Source organism: Schistocerca cancellata, chromosome 3 (assembly GCF_023864275.1).
Source record: "Schistocerca cancellata isolate TAMUIC-IGC-003103 chromosome 3, iqSchCanc2.1, whole genome shotgun sequence".
Lineage (NCBI taxonomy): Eukaryota > Metazoa > Arthropoda > Insecta > Orthoptera > Acrididae > Schistocerca > Schistocerca cancellata.
Window position 1 is genome coordinate 810798116 of NC_064628.1, and position 21406 is coordinate 810819521.

At 44.3% G+C, this 21406-nt stretch overlaps 1 protein-coding gene across 1 annotated transcript in view; it reads right to left on the minus strand.

Moving 5' to 3' along the window:
* The window catches only part of LOC126176587 (uncharacterized), a 541845-nt gene extending 522477 nt beyond the window's left edge, over positions 1-19368 (minus strand). The window contains exons 1-2 of the mRNA XM_049923748.1: positions 19360-19368; positions 18322-18596 (exon numbers count right to left, since the gene is read on the minus strand). Of these exons, the coding sequence (XP_049779705.1) occupies positions 18322-18596; positions 19360-19368 (284 nt within the window). The remainder of the gene's footprint in view (positions 1-18321; positions 18597-19359) is intronic.
* Between the last annotated feature and the right edge of the window lie 2038 nt (positions 19369-21406).

A 21406-nucleotide genomic window follows, 5' to 3' on the forward strand; every position in this document is an offset into this window, starting at 1 on the left:
ATGGACACGAGTGTCTCAACGTCACTGGTCAGTTGGCACTCTCATCTTCGGCTCGGAATTTCTGCGTTAGAAATAAACATTACAACTCATTACAACTGTCACGTCTTACGGTGGCCACAGCGTTCCGGTACCAGACCTGTGTCGAACAGAAGCGTCATGTAAAGAGGTTGTCAGAAATATCTCTCTATTTGTTATGAAGTATGCTGGAGTAGAAAAAATTTTCGTCCCGATGCACTCAAAGATTTCGGATTCTCTATACAGGAATCAGTGCATGCACTGGCGTCAAACGTTCCGTATCAGGACCTGGAAAATGCTCAATTCGAAGGTCTATTCTCTAGAGATTTAGCGTGTGCAACGAAAACAGAAGTAGAAATTCACATATCCTTATCGGCGGCACCACGCTTTGCCCTGTCTCTGTCCCATTCGCGTTACACGACTCTGTGACACGCTGCCGGCCGTTCTGGCTTAGCGGTTCTAGGCGCTTCAGTCTGGAACCGCGCTGCTGCTACGGTCGCAGGTTCGAATCCTGCCTCGGGCATGGATGTGTGTGATGTCCTTAGGTTAGTTAGGTTTACGTAGTTCTAAGACTAGGGGACTGATGATCTCAGATGTTAAGACCCATAGCGCTTAGAGCCATTTGAACCATTTGGTAGATTCGTATCGATAACATCAAGTCGTTTGAGCCATGTTTATTTTTGCCATAACAGAAATGTCACGTCACGGCAGACATCCACTTGTTTTGATTTATTTATTTATTTGTCTTTTGGCTTTGGGCAGCAAAGACCATAAAGCCAATAGTAGTTACAAATGTGCCATATTTACATAACTGCAATATCCACGGTAGAACAAAAAAGAGAGTTTGATGAATACACATAAGTTCTTAATGTAAAATAAAAAAGAAACATTTAAAGACGAACAGTAGACAGCCAGAAATATTTACAACAGTGCCAAGATAGCAATAGTGCAATTTTCACAATGGAACAATGCTAAGAGTATGAAGTACAGAGATGAATTACTTATATGAATTACAAAACACAAAATTACGATACGGGGTTCGAAATGAGTCGGCTCCAGAGGAGAATTACACCCTCAGTAACATATAACTGAAAGCTGGATAACGGCGTTGTTTACAGAGATAAGTTCGTAATGCAAAGTGTAAAAACACAAACAGACTTTCCAACATTTGAACCAGGCTGGTTCCATAATAGGACAAGATCCACAAAACTTATAGGTCAAAGCTGGATAAAGGCGTCTTTTAAATAGCAAACAGTATGTACATATATAGAACCAGGGAATTAAAGCAGTTGCACCTGTTGGGAGGGGGTAGCCTCACACAACGAGATTCTTGTTCCGGACCTCCTGTATGGCCGAGTATGTGGTACACGACAGTATGACGTGGTTCAGATCCGCCACACCGTTGCGTCTTGATCATAGTGTCGAGAAGTGATGATTTTCAACTGGTATAGGTGGGCGGGGTAGCACCCGTGTCCCAGCCTCATGCGGATGGTAGGGGTCACATGACATCTGCTAAGCTTCACCGAGGTGAACCATGGTTGAATTTCGGCTCTATGGCCACCAGGTGACCGCTCTTATATTGCTGTTAAGTGTGATATTCACAATTCCAGTCGTGATAAGCAGCTTGCTTGAGCGTCTAGTTGAAATCCATATACGGGATTGGTGTTGGGTGAAACTGTCCTTGCCGGCCGCGGTGGTCTCGCGGTTCTAGGCGCTCAGTCCGGAGCCGCGCGACTGCTACGGTCGCAGGTTCGAATCCTGCCTCGGGCAGGGATGTGTGTGATGTCCTTAGGTTAGTTAGGTTTAAGTAGTTCTAAGTTCTAGGGGACTGATGACCACAGATGTTAAGTCCCATAGTGCTCAGAGCCATTTGAACCATTTGAAACTGTCCTTCCGTAACGGTCCTTTTAGCGAGGCGGTCAACAGTGTCATTGTGGAAAAAGCCTCTATAACCTTTTACACATAGTAAGCGAACGTCAATACCTAACGTCCACACGTCTAGTATGGTCTCCAGGACATCCCGGAATATCTGTTAATCTGTTCATAGAACCCCAAATGTTGTAGTTTCTGCAGCACACTTTGTGAGTTCGTGAGAATCAACACGGACCAGAAATTCCGTTTGTCATAATAAATAGTCTCTCTGACGGCCAGTAACTCCGCCGTGTGGATAAACGATTCAGTCGGCAGTGCAAATATTTAATATGTGTCGTTAGAGGAGCCAAAGGAGGCGTATACCACCCCCACCTCGCCTTAGAACCAACCGTATAGATTTAAGTATGCTTTGGCCAATGTCGTGTAAGAAAGTGTTCCAGGTTGTGATTAATGTTCGTCCCTGTTTTTAAATCGGAGTCCTTGATTTCGTTCGGGGATCACGGTGTGGAGAACAAACTTTGGACACATCTTTTTCTTCTTCTAAATACTCTGAAGACAGTCTTCCATAGTTCACTTGCAAATTTCTTTCTGCAAACGACATGCTATAATTCGCAACATTAACTTCCAAACCTCATATGGCCTAGACAGGAAATCATCTTTCATTGTTTCATATGTAAAGTTAGTTACATTTTTAGCGTATATAAAAATAAAGACGTCGTTACTAATAATACCGTTCTTTTTTCTTCAAAGAAGGCAAACCACAAGTGGTTATTAATACCTCTTACTAAATTTCTGCAATCGCTCAGAAACAATTTTATTAATGAAACAGTTTACTTTAGAAATTATTTCCTGTCATTAATAAACCGAAAATGGTTCGTTGATGCACCTGAATGTATAAAAATATTCACAGTGCAAAAATCTGGTAAGTAAGCGTAAACAGCTATGGAAAATATTTCAAGATAATTGAGAGTGTTAGGAACTGCTTAATATTATTTAATGTACGCCTCGATATTAGGGGTGTGGCTTAATGGTATTCGATAATAAGCTACATTTGAAATCAGTTTTTACCTTCAAATGTGTTTGTTTGTGGATAACGGGAATACCGGATGGCGGAATGCGTTTCATTCCAAAGCTGGCGCTTCGGATCGAAGTTATTAAGGACGGGTAATATTTTTTAATTTTCATCTCCTGTCGGAAATAGTCTCTTAATGCTCCTCTGACTGTTTGTCTCCAAAGGCGAAAGCTGCGATTTTTAATCTCAGGGATTTAATTAAATTGGAAAAAATTCTCCATTTTTTTTCCCAACACATTGTAGAGATCAGATATTTTCACGACTGACGAGTTTCCTCTGTAGGGCACCGTGGTGTGGAAAAACAGCCTATTGTTATTGTTTGAAATTTTTTTTTCGCTAGAACTGCATTTCAATTTTCAGGCATAGTTAACGCAGTAGGTACACTATGAAGTTCAGAAATCGCATGAAGAATTCTCCACAAACGACAGGATGCAAAGTATTTGAGGATGATTTTGTCTTTCGAATTTATTTGGTGTGCTTTCTGTAAAAAGAAGGATATGGAATTTTGTCAGCATATTTATCAGAAAATTAAGCATGAAGTGAGGTATTGCTGAAACATTAAATTATTTTCATGCACTGGAAAAAAGATAAACAGAAAGAAGGACCTTTGGCGAAGTGGCCTGTTTCAAGTTTTAAGTCTGGCATCAGTTCCTTCTTCTCACGTTTTCTGTAATAGACGACAAAACTAGTGAAGTTCTTGTGGCAACTATTCGAAGACCGGGAACGAGAAGCGGGGAGGCAGATAAAAAACAAATAAGTGAAACTCAAGTATCTGCTTCTAGAATGTATAGCTGCATCGTTGTAATGATTCACATTTACACTGATAAGCCGATACATAATGACCACTGGTCACCGCAACGTTGGATGCAGCCTGGAGGCGTTGCGAACATGTGACGCGGTATCGAAAGTACAAATCTGAGCAGACACGGACAAGGGCTCACCGTAGCGAAGATATGGGTTGCAAATGGGAAAATCCATTGAGATAATCGACTTTGACAAAGGACAGATTGCTATTACGCAGAGCCTATGAAGAAGTACACTCCTGGAAATAGAAAAAAGAACACATTGACACCGGTGTGTCAGACCCACCATACTTGCTCCGGACACTGCGAGAGGGCTGTACAAGCAATGATCACACGCACGGCACAGCGGACACACCAGGAACCGCGGTGTTGGCCGTCGAATGGCGCTAGCTGCGCAGCATTTGTGCACCGCCGCCGTCAGTGTCAGCCAGTTTGCCGTGGCATACGGAGCTCCATCGCAGTCTTTAACACTGGTAGCATGCCGCGACAGCGTGGACGTGAACCGTATGTGCAGTTGACGGACTTTGAGCGAGGGCGTATAGTGGGCATGCGGGAGGCCGGGTGGACATACCGCCGAATTGCTCAACACGTGGGGCGTGAGGTCTCCACAGTACATCGATGTTGTCGCCAGTGGTCGGCGGAAGGTGCACGTGCCCGTCGACCTGGGACCGGACCGCAGCGACGCACGGATGCACGCCAAGACCGTAGGATCCTACGCAGTGCCGTAGGGGACCGCACCGCCACTTCCCAGCAAATTAGGGACACTGTTGCTGCTGGGGTATCGGCGAGGACCATTCGCAACCGTCTCCATGAAGCTGGGCTACGGTCCCGCACACCGTTAGGCCGTCTTCCGCTCACGCCCCAACATCGTGCAGCCCGCCTCCAGTGGTGTCGCGACAGGCGTGAATGGAGGGACGAATGGAGACGTGTCGTCTTCAGCGATGAGAGTCGCTTCTGCCTTGGTGCCAATGATGGTCGTATGCGTGTTTGGCGCCGTGCAGGTGAGCGCCACAATCAGGACTGCATACGACCGAGGCACACAGGGCCAACACCCGGCATCATGGTGTGGGGAGCGATCTCCTACACTGGCCGTACACCACTGGTGATCGTCGAGGGGACACTGAATAGTACACGGTACATCCAAACCGTCATCGAACCCATCGTTCTACCATTCCTAGACCGGCAAGGGAACGTGCTGTTCCAACAGGACAATGCGCGTCCGCATGTATCCCGTGCCACCCAACGTGCTCTAGAAGGTGTAAGTCAACTACCCTGGCCAGCAAGATCTCCGGATCTGTCCCCCATTGAGCATGTTTGGGACTGGATGAAGCGTCGTCTCACGCGGTCTGCACGTCCAGCACGAACGCTTGTCCAACTGAGGCGCCAGGTGGAAATGGCATGGCAAGCCGTTCCACAGGACTACATCCAGCATCTCTACGATCGTCTCCATGGGCGAATAGCAGCCTGCATTGCTGCGAAAGGTGGATATACACTGTACTAGTGCCGACATTGTGCATGCTCTGTTGCCTGTGTCTATGTGCCTGTGGTTCTGTCAGTGTGATCATGTGATGTATCTGACCCCAGGAATGTGTCAATAAAGTTTCCCCTTCCTAGGACAATGAATTCACGGTGTTCTTATTTCAATTTCCAGGAGTGTAGTTTCGATTCTGGGGTTTGTATGCTCTGTAAAGTAGTGCAGATGGTGATTTGCGGCATCTCTGCCGAAAGAGCACAGTGTTCACATGCTGACCCAACGATATCGTCATTTACGATTGCAGGGGGCACTGGACCGTCGGGATTCGACCGTCGATCAATGGAAACTTGTCGGATTTTCGGGTGAATCACACGTTTGCCACACTAGGACGATGGTCGTCTCCACAAACGCCGTGATCGAGGCGAACGGCGGTTCGAAATGTGCAGCACGCCACAGACGCAGGCTGGTGAGATCAGTATTATGCTATGGGAGACAGTCTTCTGCCCTTGCGTGGGACCTGTGGTAGTAACCGAAGACACGCTGACAGCTGCAAATCATAGGCATCCCTTTGTACTAGATGACTTCCCCGACGGCGACGTCATCTTTCAGCTGTATAACTGTCCTTCACTCCGAGCCAGAAACGTGCTACAATGATTTGAGAAGTATTAAAGTAAACTCAAGTTGAAACTTCCTGGCAGATTAAAACTGTCTGCCCGACCGAGACTCGAACTCGGGACCTTTGCAAAGGTCCCGAGTTCGAGTCTCGGTCGGGCACACAGTTTTAATCTGCCAGGAAGTTTCATATCAGCGTACACTCCGCTGCAGAGTGAAAATTTCATTCTGGAAACATCCCCCAGGCTATGGCTAAGCCATGTCTCCGCAATATCCTTTCTTTCAGGAGTGCTAGTTTTGCAAGGTTCACAGGAGAGCTTTTGTAAAGTTTGGAAGGTAGGAGACGAGATACTGGCAGAAGTAAAGCTGTGAGTACCGGACGTGAGTCGTGCTCCGGTAGCTCAGTTGGTAGAGCACTTACCCGCGAAAGGCAAAGGTCCCGAGATCGAGTCTCGGTCGGGCACACAGTTTTAATCTGCCAGGAAGTTTCATATCAGCGCACACTCCGCTGCAGAGTGAAAATTTCATTCTGTAAACTCAAGTTGATGTCTCGGCGACTAGATTCGCCTGATGTAGGTCCTATGGAACCCCCCTGGGTCGCTACTGGTCACCATAACCGCGTACGCAGAACAGCGGCCCGTTATTTACGCAAAATACATGACCTGTGCGTAGACACCTGTTGCCATAGATCTCCACAAACTTATCAACGAACTTTCGGATCTCTGATACGCAGAATCAGTGATATATTCTGGTCCAAAGGCGACAAACAAGATATTAAGCAGGTGTTCATAATGTTTTGGCTCATCATTATATACTGACATTTAGGGTTCAAATGGTTCAAATGACTCTGAGCACTATGGAACTTAACAGGTAAGGTCATCACTCCCCTAGACTTAGAACTACTTAAATCTGCCTAAGGACATCACACACATCCATGCCCGAGGCAGAATTCGAACCTGCGACCGTAGCAGCAGCGCGGTTCCAGGGTTCCAGACTGAAGCGCCTAGGATCGCACGGCCACAACGGCCGGCTGACATTTAGGAAACATTCGCCATGAACAACGAATATTCGTAGAGAATGTATGATGCTGTGATTCACGAATATCAGTTATGCCACAGTAAAACAGACTAGTAAATCTTACATAAATGCTCATGTTATGTAGTTTGTGAGCGAAGAAGGGCGTGGTGTTACGAAGTCAGACTCGTAACAGCGTGTAACGCCGGAAATGCATATCCTCCCATTTCCATCTATTGTACTATTATTTTTTTCCTTGCTTTGTTACCTCAAGATATGACATTTCTGTCTCTTTGTATATTGTAATTGTTTTACTGTTGGTATATATATATTTATACATTTATGTCGATGTATAATTGGTTTGTTTCGTGAATATTATTTGTATTTTTACGCTGGGTCTTGCCTAGGGAAAACTGCTATCGAACGATTACGTCGATAGGTCGTGTGAAGAATCAAAGTGTGTAGGATCTTTGGTAGTGTGAACTCTGCCGCGTGGAGCGCGGGCTGGGCAGAAGGAGTCTGGCTGGAGTAGCGAGTGGAGCAGGTGCGTTGTGTGAAGCTCCCGCGAGTTGCCGCGCTTTCGGGGTTTGGCAGCATGTAATTGCGCTCGACTCGCGATGATAGTTTCTGACATGGTGTCGCGGACGGGAAGCATTAGCTAGCGCACATCAAGAGCCCGTTTCGTCTGGTGACCGTGTCGAGAAGAAGGCGCGCCAACATCCAGCTTCTGCAACAGCGACGGCCGACAATGAGTGACTGTCACCACCTCCTCGACCGACGGCTTCAAACCTTCAATCAACCGACGAGGAAGACTGGACGCACGTAAAGTTTTAGAACTGTATGGCAGACCTCAGCTTTTCAAACTGTTCCATTTTCGTCACTATAATTACAGCAACTTAGCATGAACTTTTGTTGCTCATTGTCCCAATTGCATTACCAAGCAGAGTCCCTTCCTTTTCCGAAATGAACCCGAGTGTCGTTGAAATTCAAACGCCAGCATTAAAGTAATATAGCTAACTCGTTTTCACTGCTTTAATTTCAAAGTTCAATTATGGCATTAATAGCTGGCTACAATATTCAGATTACACAAGCACGAATTAAGAGTGCGAGCTTTGTTACCGTATTTTAGCTTACCTGTGACTGCAGCTCAGCTTGGTACGTACTAAATTTTACTATTGTTAATTGTTCGGAATCATTTAATTCAAGTTCAAAGTTAAATCTCTTATTTCTAAATTGCGTAGATTCAAGTAGCTTTTGAAATGATTGTTGAGGTAGTCCAAGACTAACCGTATTTTACTGAATTTCGATGTGCTTCAGAAAGAAAGCTCACTATTAACTTCAGTCACTAAATTAACTTTCGATTTTCCGATTTTATTAATTCTTTTGCTAAATTAAGTCAGGGTGTAGCGAAATTTATTACTTCTGACATACTTTCAGTTTTCACACTACACGTGTCAACCTTCAGTTGCCACGCTTCTAGTGCTAATTATATGTGTAATAACCTTTCTTTTTCAGTTACTATAGTAATTGTCCTTAGGACTGGTGACCGTGATTTCCCCCAAATCTCAAATACCTAATTACCGCTAGTTAATTGTTAACGTAACGGCTGCACATTTACTTACTTTATTAACTTTACCCCTTTTCAAAATTAATTTCCACCAGTTTCATTAGCACATTTCCTTTCATTTAGATGTAACCCTTTCCTCCCTCTTTACCGACAGGTTAACTTCGGTGACGATTGCTTTTCCAAAACTCCCATTAGGTACACGCGGTTTCATTTTTTACGGTCATTAAGGTCGGAAAGTGAGGGGGGAGGTTACAAGCGAAAGAGAAGAAAAACAAAGAAGAAGAAAAAAACCGAAGACAGATGATGAAAAATGAAGTGGAAAGAATATAGATGGCTGAAATGAAAAAATAACACCAAGACGAATAGTATTATCACAACAGTAAGGAAAGAAACCTGATAAAAAAGAATAGATACTATTTCTCACAACTGGTTGCATTGGGGAATCTTCTGTTGTCTGGCTAATTTGTCGTATTTCGCCAGATGTACATTGTCAGTGTTTTGCTCGAAAAATAAGTTCAGAATGGGGTTGCGAATTCTAAATCTCGCCGAGTGCGAGAACCGTGCTTTGAACATGGAGAGGACTTTCTGGATGAACAGTGACTACAGTTTATTTTCGTAAGGCGCTCGATACTGAAACACCATGTTCGCTACTAACTAAGATACTACCATATGGCGTATCGTCTCAAGTACGTAACTGGATCGATGAAAAAATAAGTAATAGAACCCAAATGGCCTCCCCAGAGGATACCGCTTGTCGAAGGCACCTTATGTGCCGGGCGGGATGGCCTCTGAGCTCTGAAGAAGCTGTGAGCTGTAACGGCGGTAGCGTAGCTTCTGGCAGGATCACCCATGCCGGATTGGCCCCAGCAGTCGAGCCAGACGAAACTTTCTCCACGCCATAGGGCAGGAGGGATTCTAAAGATTAGATCGTCAACCCCTCTAGAGAAGCTAACCCCGAAGTGAAAGCCTGGTCCTCCAGGTTGGAGCTAGTGCTTAGGGCCGATACCCCTGCCTTGTAAAACGCCTATCATCGAATAATTTAACAAGGAATGCTGGACTGCCCTTACGAATACGGATTCCGACAAGGAACAGGAATGTGGATATACCGGCACTTAAACTTGGAATATGGAAAGTGCTTACACTGCTGCATATAGGAGCTATGAATAGTACTGCAGAAGAGAGAGACACTAAGGTATGGAATGGGAGTTGTTGCACTTTAGGAAATCAGGTGGAAGGGGAAGGGTGAGATTCATAAGCATAAATTCTCCCTATATTATTCAGGCAAAAGACGAACGACAAGGGGAGCTTGGAGTTGGGTTTGTAGTCTCCAAAGATATGTGAAGATCTGCCATTGCTATGACGGGTGCCCATTTTACTCTGCGAATAAAGTAAAGTCAATAAGTACTTGTTTCCCAAGGAAAGATACCTACAAAAGGACCTGGAAAATACAAGGAACAATTACCTGATAAGGAAAATGTGCGCAATTTTCCAAGGGCTAATTCAGATCCACACCATTATGTAGTAGGAGTCAAAATGAGGCAGCAGCTTGCTGTGGCTACCAAAGGAAATTGTACCAGAGTAAAGAAATGGAATATAGAACAACTGAAAGATGCGTCTACTGTTTAAGAGTATCAGAACACAGTGAGACAGGAGTTACAAACAAAATATGGTGAAGACTATATAGGCAAAGAATAGAATTGTATCAAAAATGCTATTCTGACAATAGCACATGAAATAATGGGAAAAACAAGGAGGCTTAGAAAGGAAGATAGGTAGCATGATGAATGCGGACAGGCAGTGGAACAGAAAAAGGAATCAAGAGTGAAATGCTTACAGCGAAGTACATACTCAAATTAGGCATTACAAAAAGTCTTGTAAGAAAATTAAATAAGCAACTTAAGAATACAGTTCGAAAATAACTGAATGTACGGGCAAAGAGGGAAATTTGCTGACAGATAAACAAGATGCTCTGGATAGATAGAGAGAATACTTCAAGGGATTTCTGGAGGACAGTCCTACCTGAAGTGTACAGCCACTCTATTGCACTGCAGATCCAGCGATAGAACAACCCACATTAGAGGAGGAACAGGAGGTAGTGCAATGTCTAAAGAAATTTCAAAGCACCAGGAACTTATGAAATAACAGCAAAACTGTTGAAAAATAGAGGAACTGGTCTCCATAATTGAATCCACAAACTAATCAAGCTGGTACAGGATTAGGAAAGAATCTCAGAAGAGTGGACCTTAGGGGTAGTCCACCAATCCATAAGAAAGGAGACAATACTTGTTGTTCGGATACACTGGTGAGTGTAATTTGTAAGAGTCTGTCGAGAACTCGTAGACAGTATGCTGCTTGATATTTTATTTTCGTATGTAAGCTTATTTCGTCTTTATTGCCTTCATCAGTACAGACTATGACATCGTAATGCACATATGTCAATTTCGAATACACTATTACTGCTGTCTGTAGTTGTTGGATATAATATTTTTTTTCAGTATCGTTTGAAAGTTGTTCGATAATTTTTTGTTGCACAAGTATTATAATAAATTTTTTATTATTTTGACAGTCGTAGAAACTTAAGTTTGACAACTAGTTGTTTACTCTGAGATATTTTCAAACAACTAACTGTCAAAGAAAGTGCTGCATTGCTAAAAATTATTTAAATAAACGCCGTCGATAGCCGAGAAGCACACGGAACTTGTTGCGATCCTCATTACAGTCATTATCGGTGCTATCAACGGATCTACGTTCGTGTGATATCTTCTGCGTAAGGGACATGGCTATAGAAGACTCTACGTAAGTGGAAAGAACATTCGCCATGTGCCACCTGCAACTCCCGAGTGAAATGTCTGGCTGTTTAAGCCAGCCCCCATAATTATGTTGTCAACAGTAATGACGAGTGGAGATGTCGCATTACGCTATGTTTTTTTTTTTTTTTTTTTTTTTTTTTTTTTTTTTACTTTTGAACCTTGTAACGTTCCAGCTATACACGTTGCTTTATTTCTCGAAGAAAATAGTAAATTCAAACGTAATGATAGGATTATGAATAACAAACTGTTTCTTAACATTAAGAATGTTAACTAGCAAAAATAATTTAGTTAGTAATTCTGAAAAGAATTGTTTCACGTAAACTGAAATTAATACCTGAACTGATACACAGCTTCGCCTTCTGAGGAATGCAGTACGTGTGACACTGATGTGGATGCGGTTGTTGCACGGAGCTGTGACCCAAAGAGGAGAACATCCACAACCCTTCTTTGGGATGAAGAAAGGAAGACTAATTTGACATCGTAATGGACAGTCGTTGTATTGTGTTCTTTCTGGAGAGACCGATGTATATTGGCGCAAGAGCTACGGCAGCTATGACTGGTATTTTTGAAAGACTGCGAGTTATTTCAACGAAGGGCAGTGTCTGTAATAATATTCCGAGAACATATTCTGTGTTTTTAATTCAGTGAATAGTGGTTTAATTTTACATCGTGAACTGAAATGATACTATTCTCATATTATTCTCAGTAATTTTGCACAATATAATTTTTAAAAAAAATGGTGTGTTAAGCTGAGACAAACTTTTTCTCTTCAATTTATCAGTTGAAGAGAAGAAAATCCAAACGTTCCAAGTGCTATATTTTTCACAAAATGCATTTTGAGTGCTGTCGTACTGTTGTGCTGTTGGTAGTACGTAGCACGTCCCCACACTTATTCCAAGTGCAAAATAAATGAAAACAAGGTTTCAAACATTCATTATTTGATGGTGTGTGGTCTTTGTGCCAAGCACTGCTTCCCTATGAAGTTCCAAGTGCCTTACGTCAGAGTCTTTAAGTCTCCTCCATTTAGTTGATGTGATGATTGTATGGTAAGCTCAGTGCGTGTAAGCTTATGTCTATATCAATAAAAAGTCTTTGCAATGGAAGGGAATAATTTCGGTTTCAAAACTAGTAAAAAACTGTAAACAAGAAAGGTACGCAAGGGTTTTGTTCCACAAGAGTTACCAAAGACTGTTGAGTCGCCTGAAACTGTGAACTTATTCCACGTTCTTTTAATACATACAACCGACGTCTTGAATTTTAAAGGTGCTGCTGAAGCATTTTTGTCAACTCAGGCGCGTAAGATATCCAAATGCAGTATAATAAAAACCTGTCTCAAGTTCATCCACGTAGAATTGTTACTCCGATACAGAAGACTGGAAAAATGTCAGTGTATTCAAAAGAAGAAAGACGATAACTTCTATTTGCCATGCAGTACAGCATCTAAAAGACCAGCCACATTTATCAGTTGCACAACACAAAGACCTGTAGACGATGTTGCCATTTAATCCTCAACAGCGCAGTGAGTTCTGTAGCACACTTTACCCCAAGAACGGAGTTCCGGAAGAAACAGAAGTCAATACTGAGAGATATTTTTTTAATTTAATTGTGTTAGCTTCTTGTAACACATTTAAAAGGTTTAGAAATGGTTTTGGCTGAGTATAGTTCTGCTAGTTAAAATGTTAACGCTGCATTTCTGAACTTTTATAATTACAAATAAAGTCTAGTGCTCGATTATTAACGGAACTTCAAACAAAAATATTTTTGTTGGCACTTAGAAATAGTCAGTTTCATGGTAGAATATCAGTTCCCTGCTACAATGGTAGCACTAAATTATTCATCATCTAATTTATATCATTACTTTTTGCGCTGATTAGCTGAGCAGAATAATTCCGAGGTATCTTAATATCTTCTCTTTTTTTTATATAAGCGAATTGCCTACAAAAAGAGATATAGTGATTTTTTATTCTCCCGACAAATGTCAGATGTGGCACTGACCACGTTTGACATTTCTGCTCTTTGTTTGCTATTATTTGGTTCGTCTAGTGGTTCCCATAGCAAACGAACGTTATTTAATGTAGTCAGATGCGAAATCTAGGACGCCTGTTGCGATTTTTGTAATAAATTAAATTTACCAGGAAATTTTTGTTTTAGGCCTCTTACGGCAGTAGTTCACCCAAGAAAAACTATAACAACTTAAATTTTACCGAACTTCGTGCTATGGATTGGAGACAAATCTTAAAATATTTTTAATCCTGCCGCTGCTATGGACGTGCTCCCTTCATTCTGTGCTGAGGTTGGCATCTGTTATGGCTATGCTGTCCGCTAAATTCTAGTGTCTGTGCTGAGAAACCGCGTTCCGACCGATATGGAATAGTATCATCCGATTTTTCGAAAACTATTATGGGAAAAATTTGATTTTTGCACATATAACAGTTAGATATCTTCACTCGATAAAGAATTAAGCAAAACATTGCAGAAAATTTTAGAGAGTTAGCAGAGGTGAAAATGCATTGCGTAAACGGTGCATATGTTGATTTTCGCTCGTACATTGCAGTTAATGAAATGTAGATAAGATACCGAAATTTTATTTAAAACTGAGAGCAGAACGAGATCTCATTTCGTTCTCGAGTTATTGGGCTTTATATTCGACGGTCGCATGTGAAGTGTCCTTTCACGTCCTTGGACATTAGTAATCATCTGATCGTAACAACCTTCATATCTCACAAACAATTCAAGACGTCTCATACGAGTTTTTTTTTTGTTTTGTTTTTGTTTTTTTGCACTCAGTGAAGCACACAGAACGATCAGCGAGAACATTATGACCACTTGCCCAATAGACGCACGTCCACGTTTGGCACTGATAACAGCAGCGACGTGTCGCGGCATGGAAGCAATGACGCCTTGGTAGGTAGCTGGAGGGAGTTGGCATCACATCTGAACACACAAGTCACCTAATCCCCTTGAATTGTGGGGAGGCGGAGGTGAAGAGCTGTGACACGACGTTCAGTCACATCGCAGATGTGTAGAATCGGTTTCAGATCTGGCGAGTTGGGAGGCCAGCACTCGTCGCTGTGTTCCTCGAACACCAACATCACACTCCTGGCCTTGTCACAGGCGCATTATTCTGTTGGAAGATGCCCCTGCCATTGGGAATCGTGATCGTCATGAAGAGATGTACCTGGTCTGAAAGCAGTGTACGATACACCTTGGCCGTCACGGTGCCTTGCACGAGCTCCACTGGATTGTCGATGCCCACTTGAATGTTCCCCAGAGCGCAATGGAGCAGCCGCCGGCTTGTCTGAGTCCCCCAGTACAAGTGCGAAGCAAATAGTCCCCTGGAAGATGACGGATTCGCGCCTTCCCATCGGCATGATGAAGAAGGGATCGGGGTTCATCACACCATGCAACGCTCTATCACTGCGCCAACGTCCAGTGCCGATGGTCACGTGCCCGATTCAGTTGTAGTTGCAGAGGCACATGCATGGGCCGTCGGCTGCGAAAGCCTATCTTTAGAAGTGTTCGGTACACACTGTGTTCAGACACACTCTGTTCAGTTGATGTTAGTTCCGCCACAGTTCGTCAACTGTTTTACGAGTCTGCCCAGCCTACGACATCCGATATCTGTAATGAGGGTTGGCCGCCCAATCCCACGATGTGTGGTCGTGGTTTCACCTTGATTTCACGACATGTTGAAGACACTCGCCACAGTACTCCTCAAACACTCGACAAGTCGGGCAGTTTCCGAAATGCACATGCAGAACTTCTGGGCCATCAAAATCTGCCCTCTGTCAGAGATATATCACGCGCCTTCCCCATTCCACACACGGACAGCACACTCACTGATACTACGAGTTGCATTCAAGTACTAAGGCCTCCGATTTTTTTTCTAATTAACTACTCACCCGAAATCGATGAAACTGGCGTTACTTCACGACGTAATCGCCCTGCAGACGTACACATTTTTCACAACGCTGACGCCATGATTCCATGGCAGCGGCGAAGGCTTCTTTAGGAGTCTGTTTTGACCACTGGAAAATCGCTGAGGCAATAGCAGCACGGCTGGTGAATGTGCGGCCACGGAGAGTGTCTTTCATTGTTGGAAAAATCCAAAAGTCACTAGGAGCCAGGTAAGGTGAGTAGGGAGCATGAGGAATCACTTCAAAGTTGTTATCACGAGAAACTGTTGCGTAACGTTAGCTCGATGTGCGGGTGCGTTGTCTTGGTGAAACTGCATACGCGCAGCCCTTCCCGGACGTTTTTGTTGCAGTGCAGGAAGGAATTTGTTCTTCAAAACATTTTCGTAGGATGCACCTCTTACCGTAGTGCCCTTTGGAACGCAATGGGTAAGGATTACGCCCTCGCTGTCCCAGAACATGGACACCATCATGTTTTCAGCACTGGCGGTTACCCAAAATTTTTTTGGTGGCGGTGAATCTGTGTGCTTCCATTGAGCTGACTGGCGCTTTGTTTCTGGATTGAAAAATGGCATCCACGTCTCATCCATTGTCACAGCCGACGAAAAGAAAGTCCCATTCATGCTGTCGTTGCGCGTCAACATTGCTTGGCAACATGCCACACGGGCAACCCTGTGGTCGTCCGTCAGCATTCGTGGCACCCACTTGGATGACACTTTTCGCATTTTCAGGTCGTCATGCAGGATTGTGTGCACAGAACCCACAGAAATGCCAACTCTGGAGGCGATCTGTTCAACAGTCATTCGGCGATCCCCCAAAACAATTCTCTCCACTTTCTTGATTATTTCGTCAGACTGGCTTGTGCGAGCCCGAGGTTGTTTGGGTTTGTTGTCACACGATGTTCTGCCTTCATTAAACTGTCGCACCCACGAACGCACTTTCGACGCATCCATAACTCGATCACCACGTCTCCTTCAACTGTCGATGAATTTCAATTGGTTTCACACCACGCAAATTCAGAAAACGAATGATTGCTGTTCAAGTAAGGAAAACGTCGCCATTTTAAGTATTTAGAACAGTTCTCATTCTCGCCGCTGGCGGTAAAATTCCATCTGCCGTACGGTGCTGCCATCTCTGGGACGTATTGACAATGAACGCGGCCTCAGTTTAAAACAATGCGCATGTTTCTATCTCTTTCCAGTTCGGAGAAAAAAATTCGGAGGCCTTAGAACTTGAATGCACCTCGTGCATGCACCATCTGTGTCTCTGACTAACAGCCATTCCTCGCCAGGTGAGGCTGCCATCACCTGGACAGGTTTATATTGATAGTAGGTCGGTGGTCATACTGTTCTGACTGATCAGTGTATGCTGTGATAAATACTCGAAACCTCTCATTCAACAACTACCAAACAATAACACATACGTGATTTACTAAGACACGAAGAGACTTTTGAGACTCTGAATAACCTGGCAAATGAGGTATCACATAAAATTCTGACTGCATACCTGAGGGACTTTCGCGATTAGAACCAACTACTGAACATGTCCTAGTGCCCTAATCATGTACCGCATGTGCGTGGACAGGTCGACTTGTTAGTTAGAACCTGCCACGTGCAGGGCTAGGGGGACAGGTACACCAACTTCACGATTGTGACAACACCGGATTTGACGTAGGTTAGTTAGTAGTTAGTAAGATTAGAAATAGATACTAAAATAGGAACCTGCAGCGACTAGTAGTTTTGGCCTGCCCAGTGTCAGGGGCATGCTCATCGGGATTAGCTCGATGAGCAAGGCCTTGTAGTAGGTTTGTATCTATACTGACACATCTGTAACGCTGGAGGCACTTGGGATTACTAACACGTAGGTAATAGCGTATAGTTTAACAAAATCGTAAATTTGCCCTTTAACCTCCACTGCTCACACTGTCTGTAGCTTACAAATTAACTGTAATAACTGCAAATAACATACAACATTGTATTAACATTAGAACCCACTAATCATTAAGGTGGTGGGTTATTTTCTATAATTGTTATTATGTTTTGCAATTGTTGTGTACATAGTTCTGCATAGTCAGCGTGTACACAACTTTCCCACCAGAGCGCGCCCCGCTAAGCACAACAGCGCAGGCGCAGCGCTCGTTCGTCTCCGCACTACGAGATGGTGCTGCCTTAGAGACGGACCAAATTCTGTTTCCGCCGATCCGTGTATTAATATGTAATGTAGCCAATGAGATTGCTGCTAACGTAGAACCTTTTCTCCTCGCGGATCACACTCGGCAGTGATACCTGAACATGCGAGGTATAATAACTAGTGTACAGACCTCCGATTAGTCAGTCTGCATCAGTCTGTACCAGTCTGCATTAGCCTGCATTTGTCTGTAACAGTCTATAGTCAAGTTTCAGTCTGCGCCTTATAAGATTACCATATTCCTGTACATAGCCATGAAGATAAATGAATAGACAATTCGTCAAGTATCAGAGATATGTGAGAATAAGATTAACGTACCAAGACCAAAGGAACTTCAGATTGTCAATTGTAAACAGCATCCGGAATCAAGTTACGTAAAGTCTACGCTTTTTATTATTTTAATAAATGTGTGTGATGATTAATCAGGTTCTGTTTAATGTTGGTCACCGTCAATCTGCTACTCTAAGCGTGCAAGTGGGATTTCTATCGTCTGACCTAACGGCAGAAGATAAACATGCCACGATAAGACCACGAGACATATTGCTGACACTCGCCTACTTCGTTAGAGCGACAGGTCAAATAATCTGATGGTGTGTGTACTGATGGTCTCACAGTACGCACACCACAGCAATAAAGATTTTTTTTAAAAAAAACCTCTTATTCAGTCAGATAAGGAAGTAACTCGTTTGATGCTGTAAGCTGCTCAGATGCACACAGTTTCCACAGCACTATAGGGAAACCCAAGCAGCGCATGTTTACACGTCCACAACACCTGTGGCACAACGCAGCAGAAAGTATATACGGCAGCGAAAAGGTAAACGCAAACTTCATTTCTAAGAAAGTGTGCCGGCACAATGTTTTTCTTTAAATATCTCTGGTTCAAGGGCTGATAGCCCAATGCTGAGTACGCGGGAGGCGAAGGGACGAAGTGAATCCACTCGCGCACAGCGTGAGGCGGCAGCCGCCCACGTTGCCACCCACCTGTGCGTGGCGCGCAGCAGGCGGTCGAGGCGCAGCTGCGCGGCGGCGGAGGCGACGCTGACCAGGTGTCCGCGCAGGTCTCGGCAGCGCTGCTGCGCGCGCGGCCAGCTGAGGCGCTGGTCTGCGTCGGCGGCGGCCACGGCGGCGGCGCACCGGCCCTCCGACAGCGCCGACCAGCCGTAGCCGCAGCCCGCCTCCAGCTCGGCGTCCGCCACCGCGGCGTAGCGCAGCCGCAGCGGCACCGCCGCCTCCAGACCCGCCGACGACGCCAACACCTGCCACAGCGCTGCGTCACCACACTCACCACTGCCTCCGAGCTTGCAGTCTTGTGCAGGTACGGCGAGGGCACAAACCACAAGATACAAGATTACACAAAAAAAACATGCGATTTCACAAGACTGTGCACTGCCTGATCAAAAGTACCCACTTACCCCCACCCAGAGTTTTGAAACTACCGTAGGCTGCAGTAGTCTATCATAAGTAAGCGTAGAAAAAAATGGTTCAAATGGCTCTGAGCACTATGGGACTTAACATCTGAGGTCATCAATCCCAGAGACTTAGAACTACTTAAACCTAACTAACCTAAGGACATCAAACACATCCATGCCCGAGGCGGGATTCGAACCTGCGACCGTAGCAGCAGCGCGGTTCCGAACTGAAGCGCCTAGATCCACTCGGCCACCGCGGCCCGCAGTAAGCGTAGACTTCGGAAGTTTTCTTTTTTTCTTCTTTATGGCTATGTCATCTCCCCTAGCCACCCCCCCCCCCCCCCCGAAAACAAAAAAACAAAATGTGTGCGGATGGATGTTTGGAAGAGGGTTGGGGAAGAGTGGAGAGTGATGCAGTTGCGAACCATGACTTAGAAAGTGGATGGAGAGGATTGGATGGGAAGGGAAAGAGAAAGGGAACCCTAACAAGGGGTGGATAGTGGGGATCTCCTATATCTGGAAGGACAGTTAGAGCTGACGAAACTTCTTCCGAGTTTTATGGCCGTGGTCCATGGAACTTTTCTATCCCTGACATTTCATCCAAAGCTACGTTGGACATCTTCATATGTGTTCCGGGTTGTTCTGAGTCTTGCACCTCCAAAGATATCCAACGTAGCTTTGGACGAAACGTCAGGGATAAAGGAGTTCCATGGACCACCGCCATACAAACCGGAAGAATCCTCGGCAGCTGAAACAATAAAAGGTTCAAATGGCTCTGAGCACTATGGGACTTAACATCTGTGGTCGTCAGTCCCCTAGAACTTAGAACTACTTAAACCTAATTAACCTAAGGACATCACACACATCCAGGCCCGAGGCAGGATTCGAACCTGCGACCGTAGTGGTCACGCGGTTCCACACTGAAGCACGTAGAACCGCACGGCCACACCGGCCGGCCCAGCTGAAACATCCGGTGGTGAAAGCCTTCATTGTATGATTAGGACTGTTATACATCAAGGCGGATTTCATGTTCGGGTAAGGGAAGGCGATTAAATTTTCGTTGGGAGAGCATGCGGGGGCTTAGTGTGGAAGTTTACGGTGGTAGAGGCGCGGCAACGTACGTGGACTGGTGAGCAGGGGGAAACTAGGTGCGGATTACGCGTAACGTAGGATACTCGGAGGCGATCAAGATGGAAGATCAGATTGGGGAACTTTGTACATTAGTAGAGCATGTTGATGGGAGAGGGTAAGAGGATCCCAAAGGCTACGGGTAGTGCACGGTAGTTTTTATAGTATCTTTGTCATTTATGATGGTAACTGCGTTGGTGTGTTGCATACTTGACGGGCGCTACCTCATTTCGATCGCTTTGTATGCGTATGTAATCAGTGTCTTGTTAAATATCCCAAAAAACCGGAACCGATGAACTACCTAGAAACTGCTTGAGGCTATATAAAAGGGAAGCGTGGTCTGCGTAACATTTTTTTCTACGTACTTATATTCCTACCTGTTGCTTACAAATGAACTGTCTTTATAGCAAAATTGACTGTCAATGTCAAATTCAAGTTTTATTCGAAAATTGTTGATTAGCTACTTGTAACAGAAGAATGTTGTAGTAAAAAGAAAAAAAATAGACACCACAGTTTCCTCGGAAAAAGATAAAACTAAAAAGACAAAAAACAAAAACATAACACCACTACAGTACTTCGTCGAGCTTATACAAAACATGTTTCACTTATTCATAAACAACTTTCCCTCTCATCTATAATACCAGGAAATTCTTTCCTGTGATCATGAATGAGAACGTTCTGTTGAGTACAAGGTGAGAGAGAGAGAGAGAGAGAGAGAGAGAGAGAGAGAGAGAGAGAGATTCTTACTTTTGTGTGTTCGTGCATGTGAACTGTACTTGCATCAAAAGCAATTGCTTTGGTTACATAAAAGCGCAGAAGTTACGCGATTAACTAATATGAATTACTTATAAAATGCAATTTCTAGTTTGTAAGGATATAAAATACACAATTTGCTAACGCTGAACGATGCGTGGTTGTAATTGTGAGCGCCGGCCGCTGTGACCGAGCGGTTCTAATGGCTTCAGTCCGGAACCGCGCTGCTGCGACGGTCGCAGGTTCGAATCCTGCCTTGGGCATGGAGTGTGTGATGTCCTTAACTTAGTTAGCTTTAAGTAGTTCTAAGTTCTAGGGGACTGATGACCTCAGATGTTAAGTCCCATAGTGCTCAGAGCCATTTGAACCATTTGAAGCAACTGTCGAGCACTATGGACTGTGGTTGCAAAAAATCGCATGAAATCACCGGAAGCAAACACTCTTGAGTTCCAGTGTGCTACCAGCAGTCCATCTAGCACAACACCATTTGTAGGTAATCAAAAAAAAATGGGTTACCAAGGTCGAGAAGTCATGATAAAGTTACACATACCCGTACCTAATGTTATGCAACGATTGAGGTGGTGTGAAGACCGGCACTTTTGGACAGTGTACGGCTGGGAAAAAAATGGCTGCAAGCACTATGGGACTTAACATCGGAGGTCATCAGTCCCCTAGAAGTTAGAACTACTTAAACCTAACTAACCTAAGAACATCACACACATCCATGCCCGAGGCAGGATTCGAACCTGCGACTGTAGCAGCAGAGCGGTTCCGGA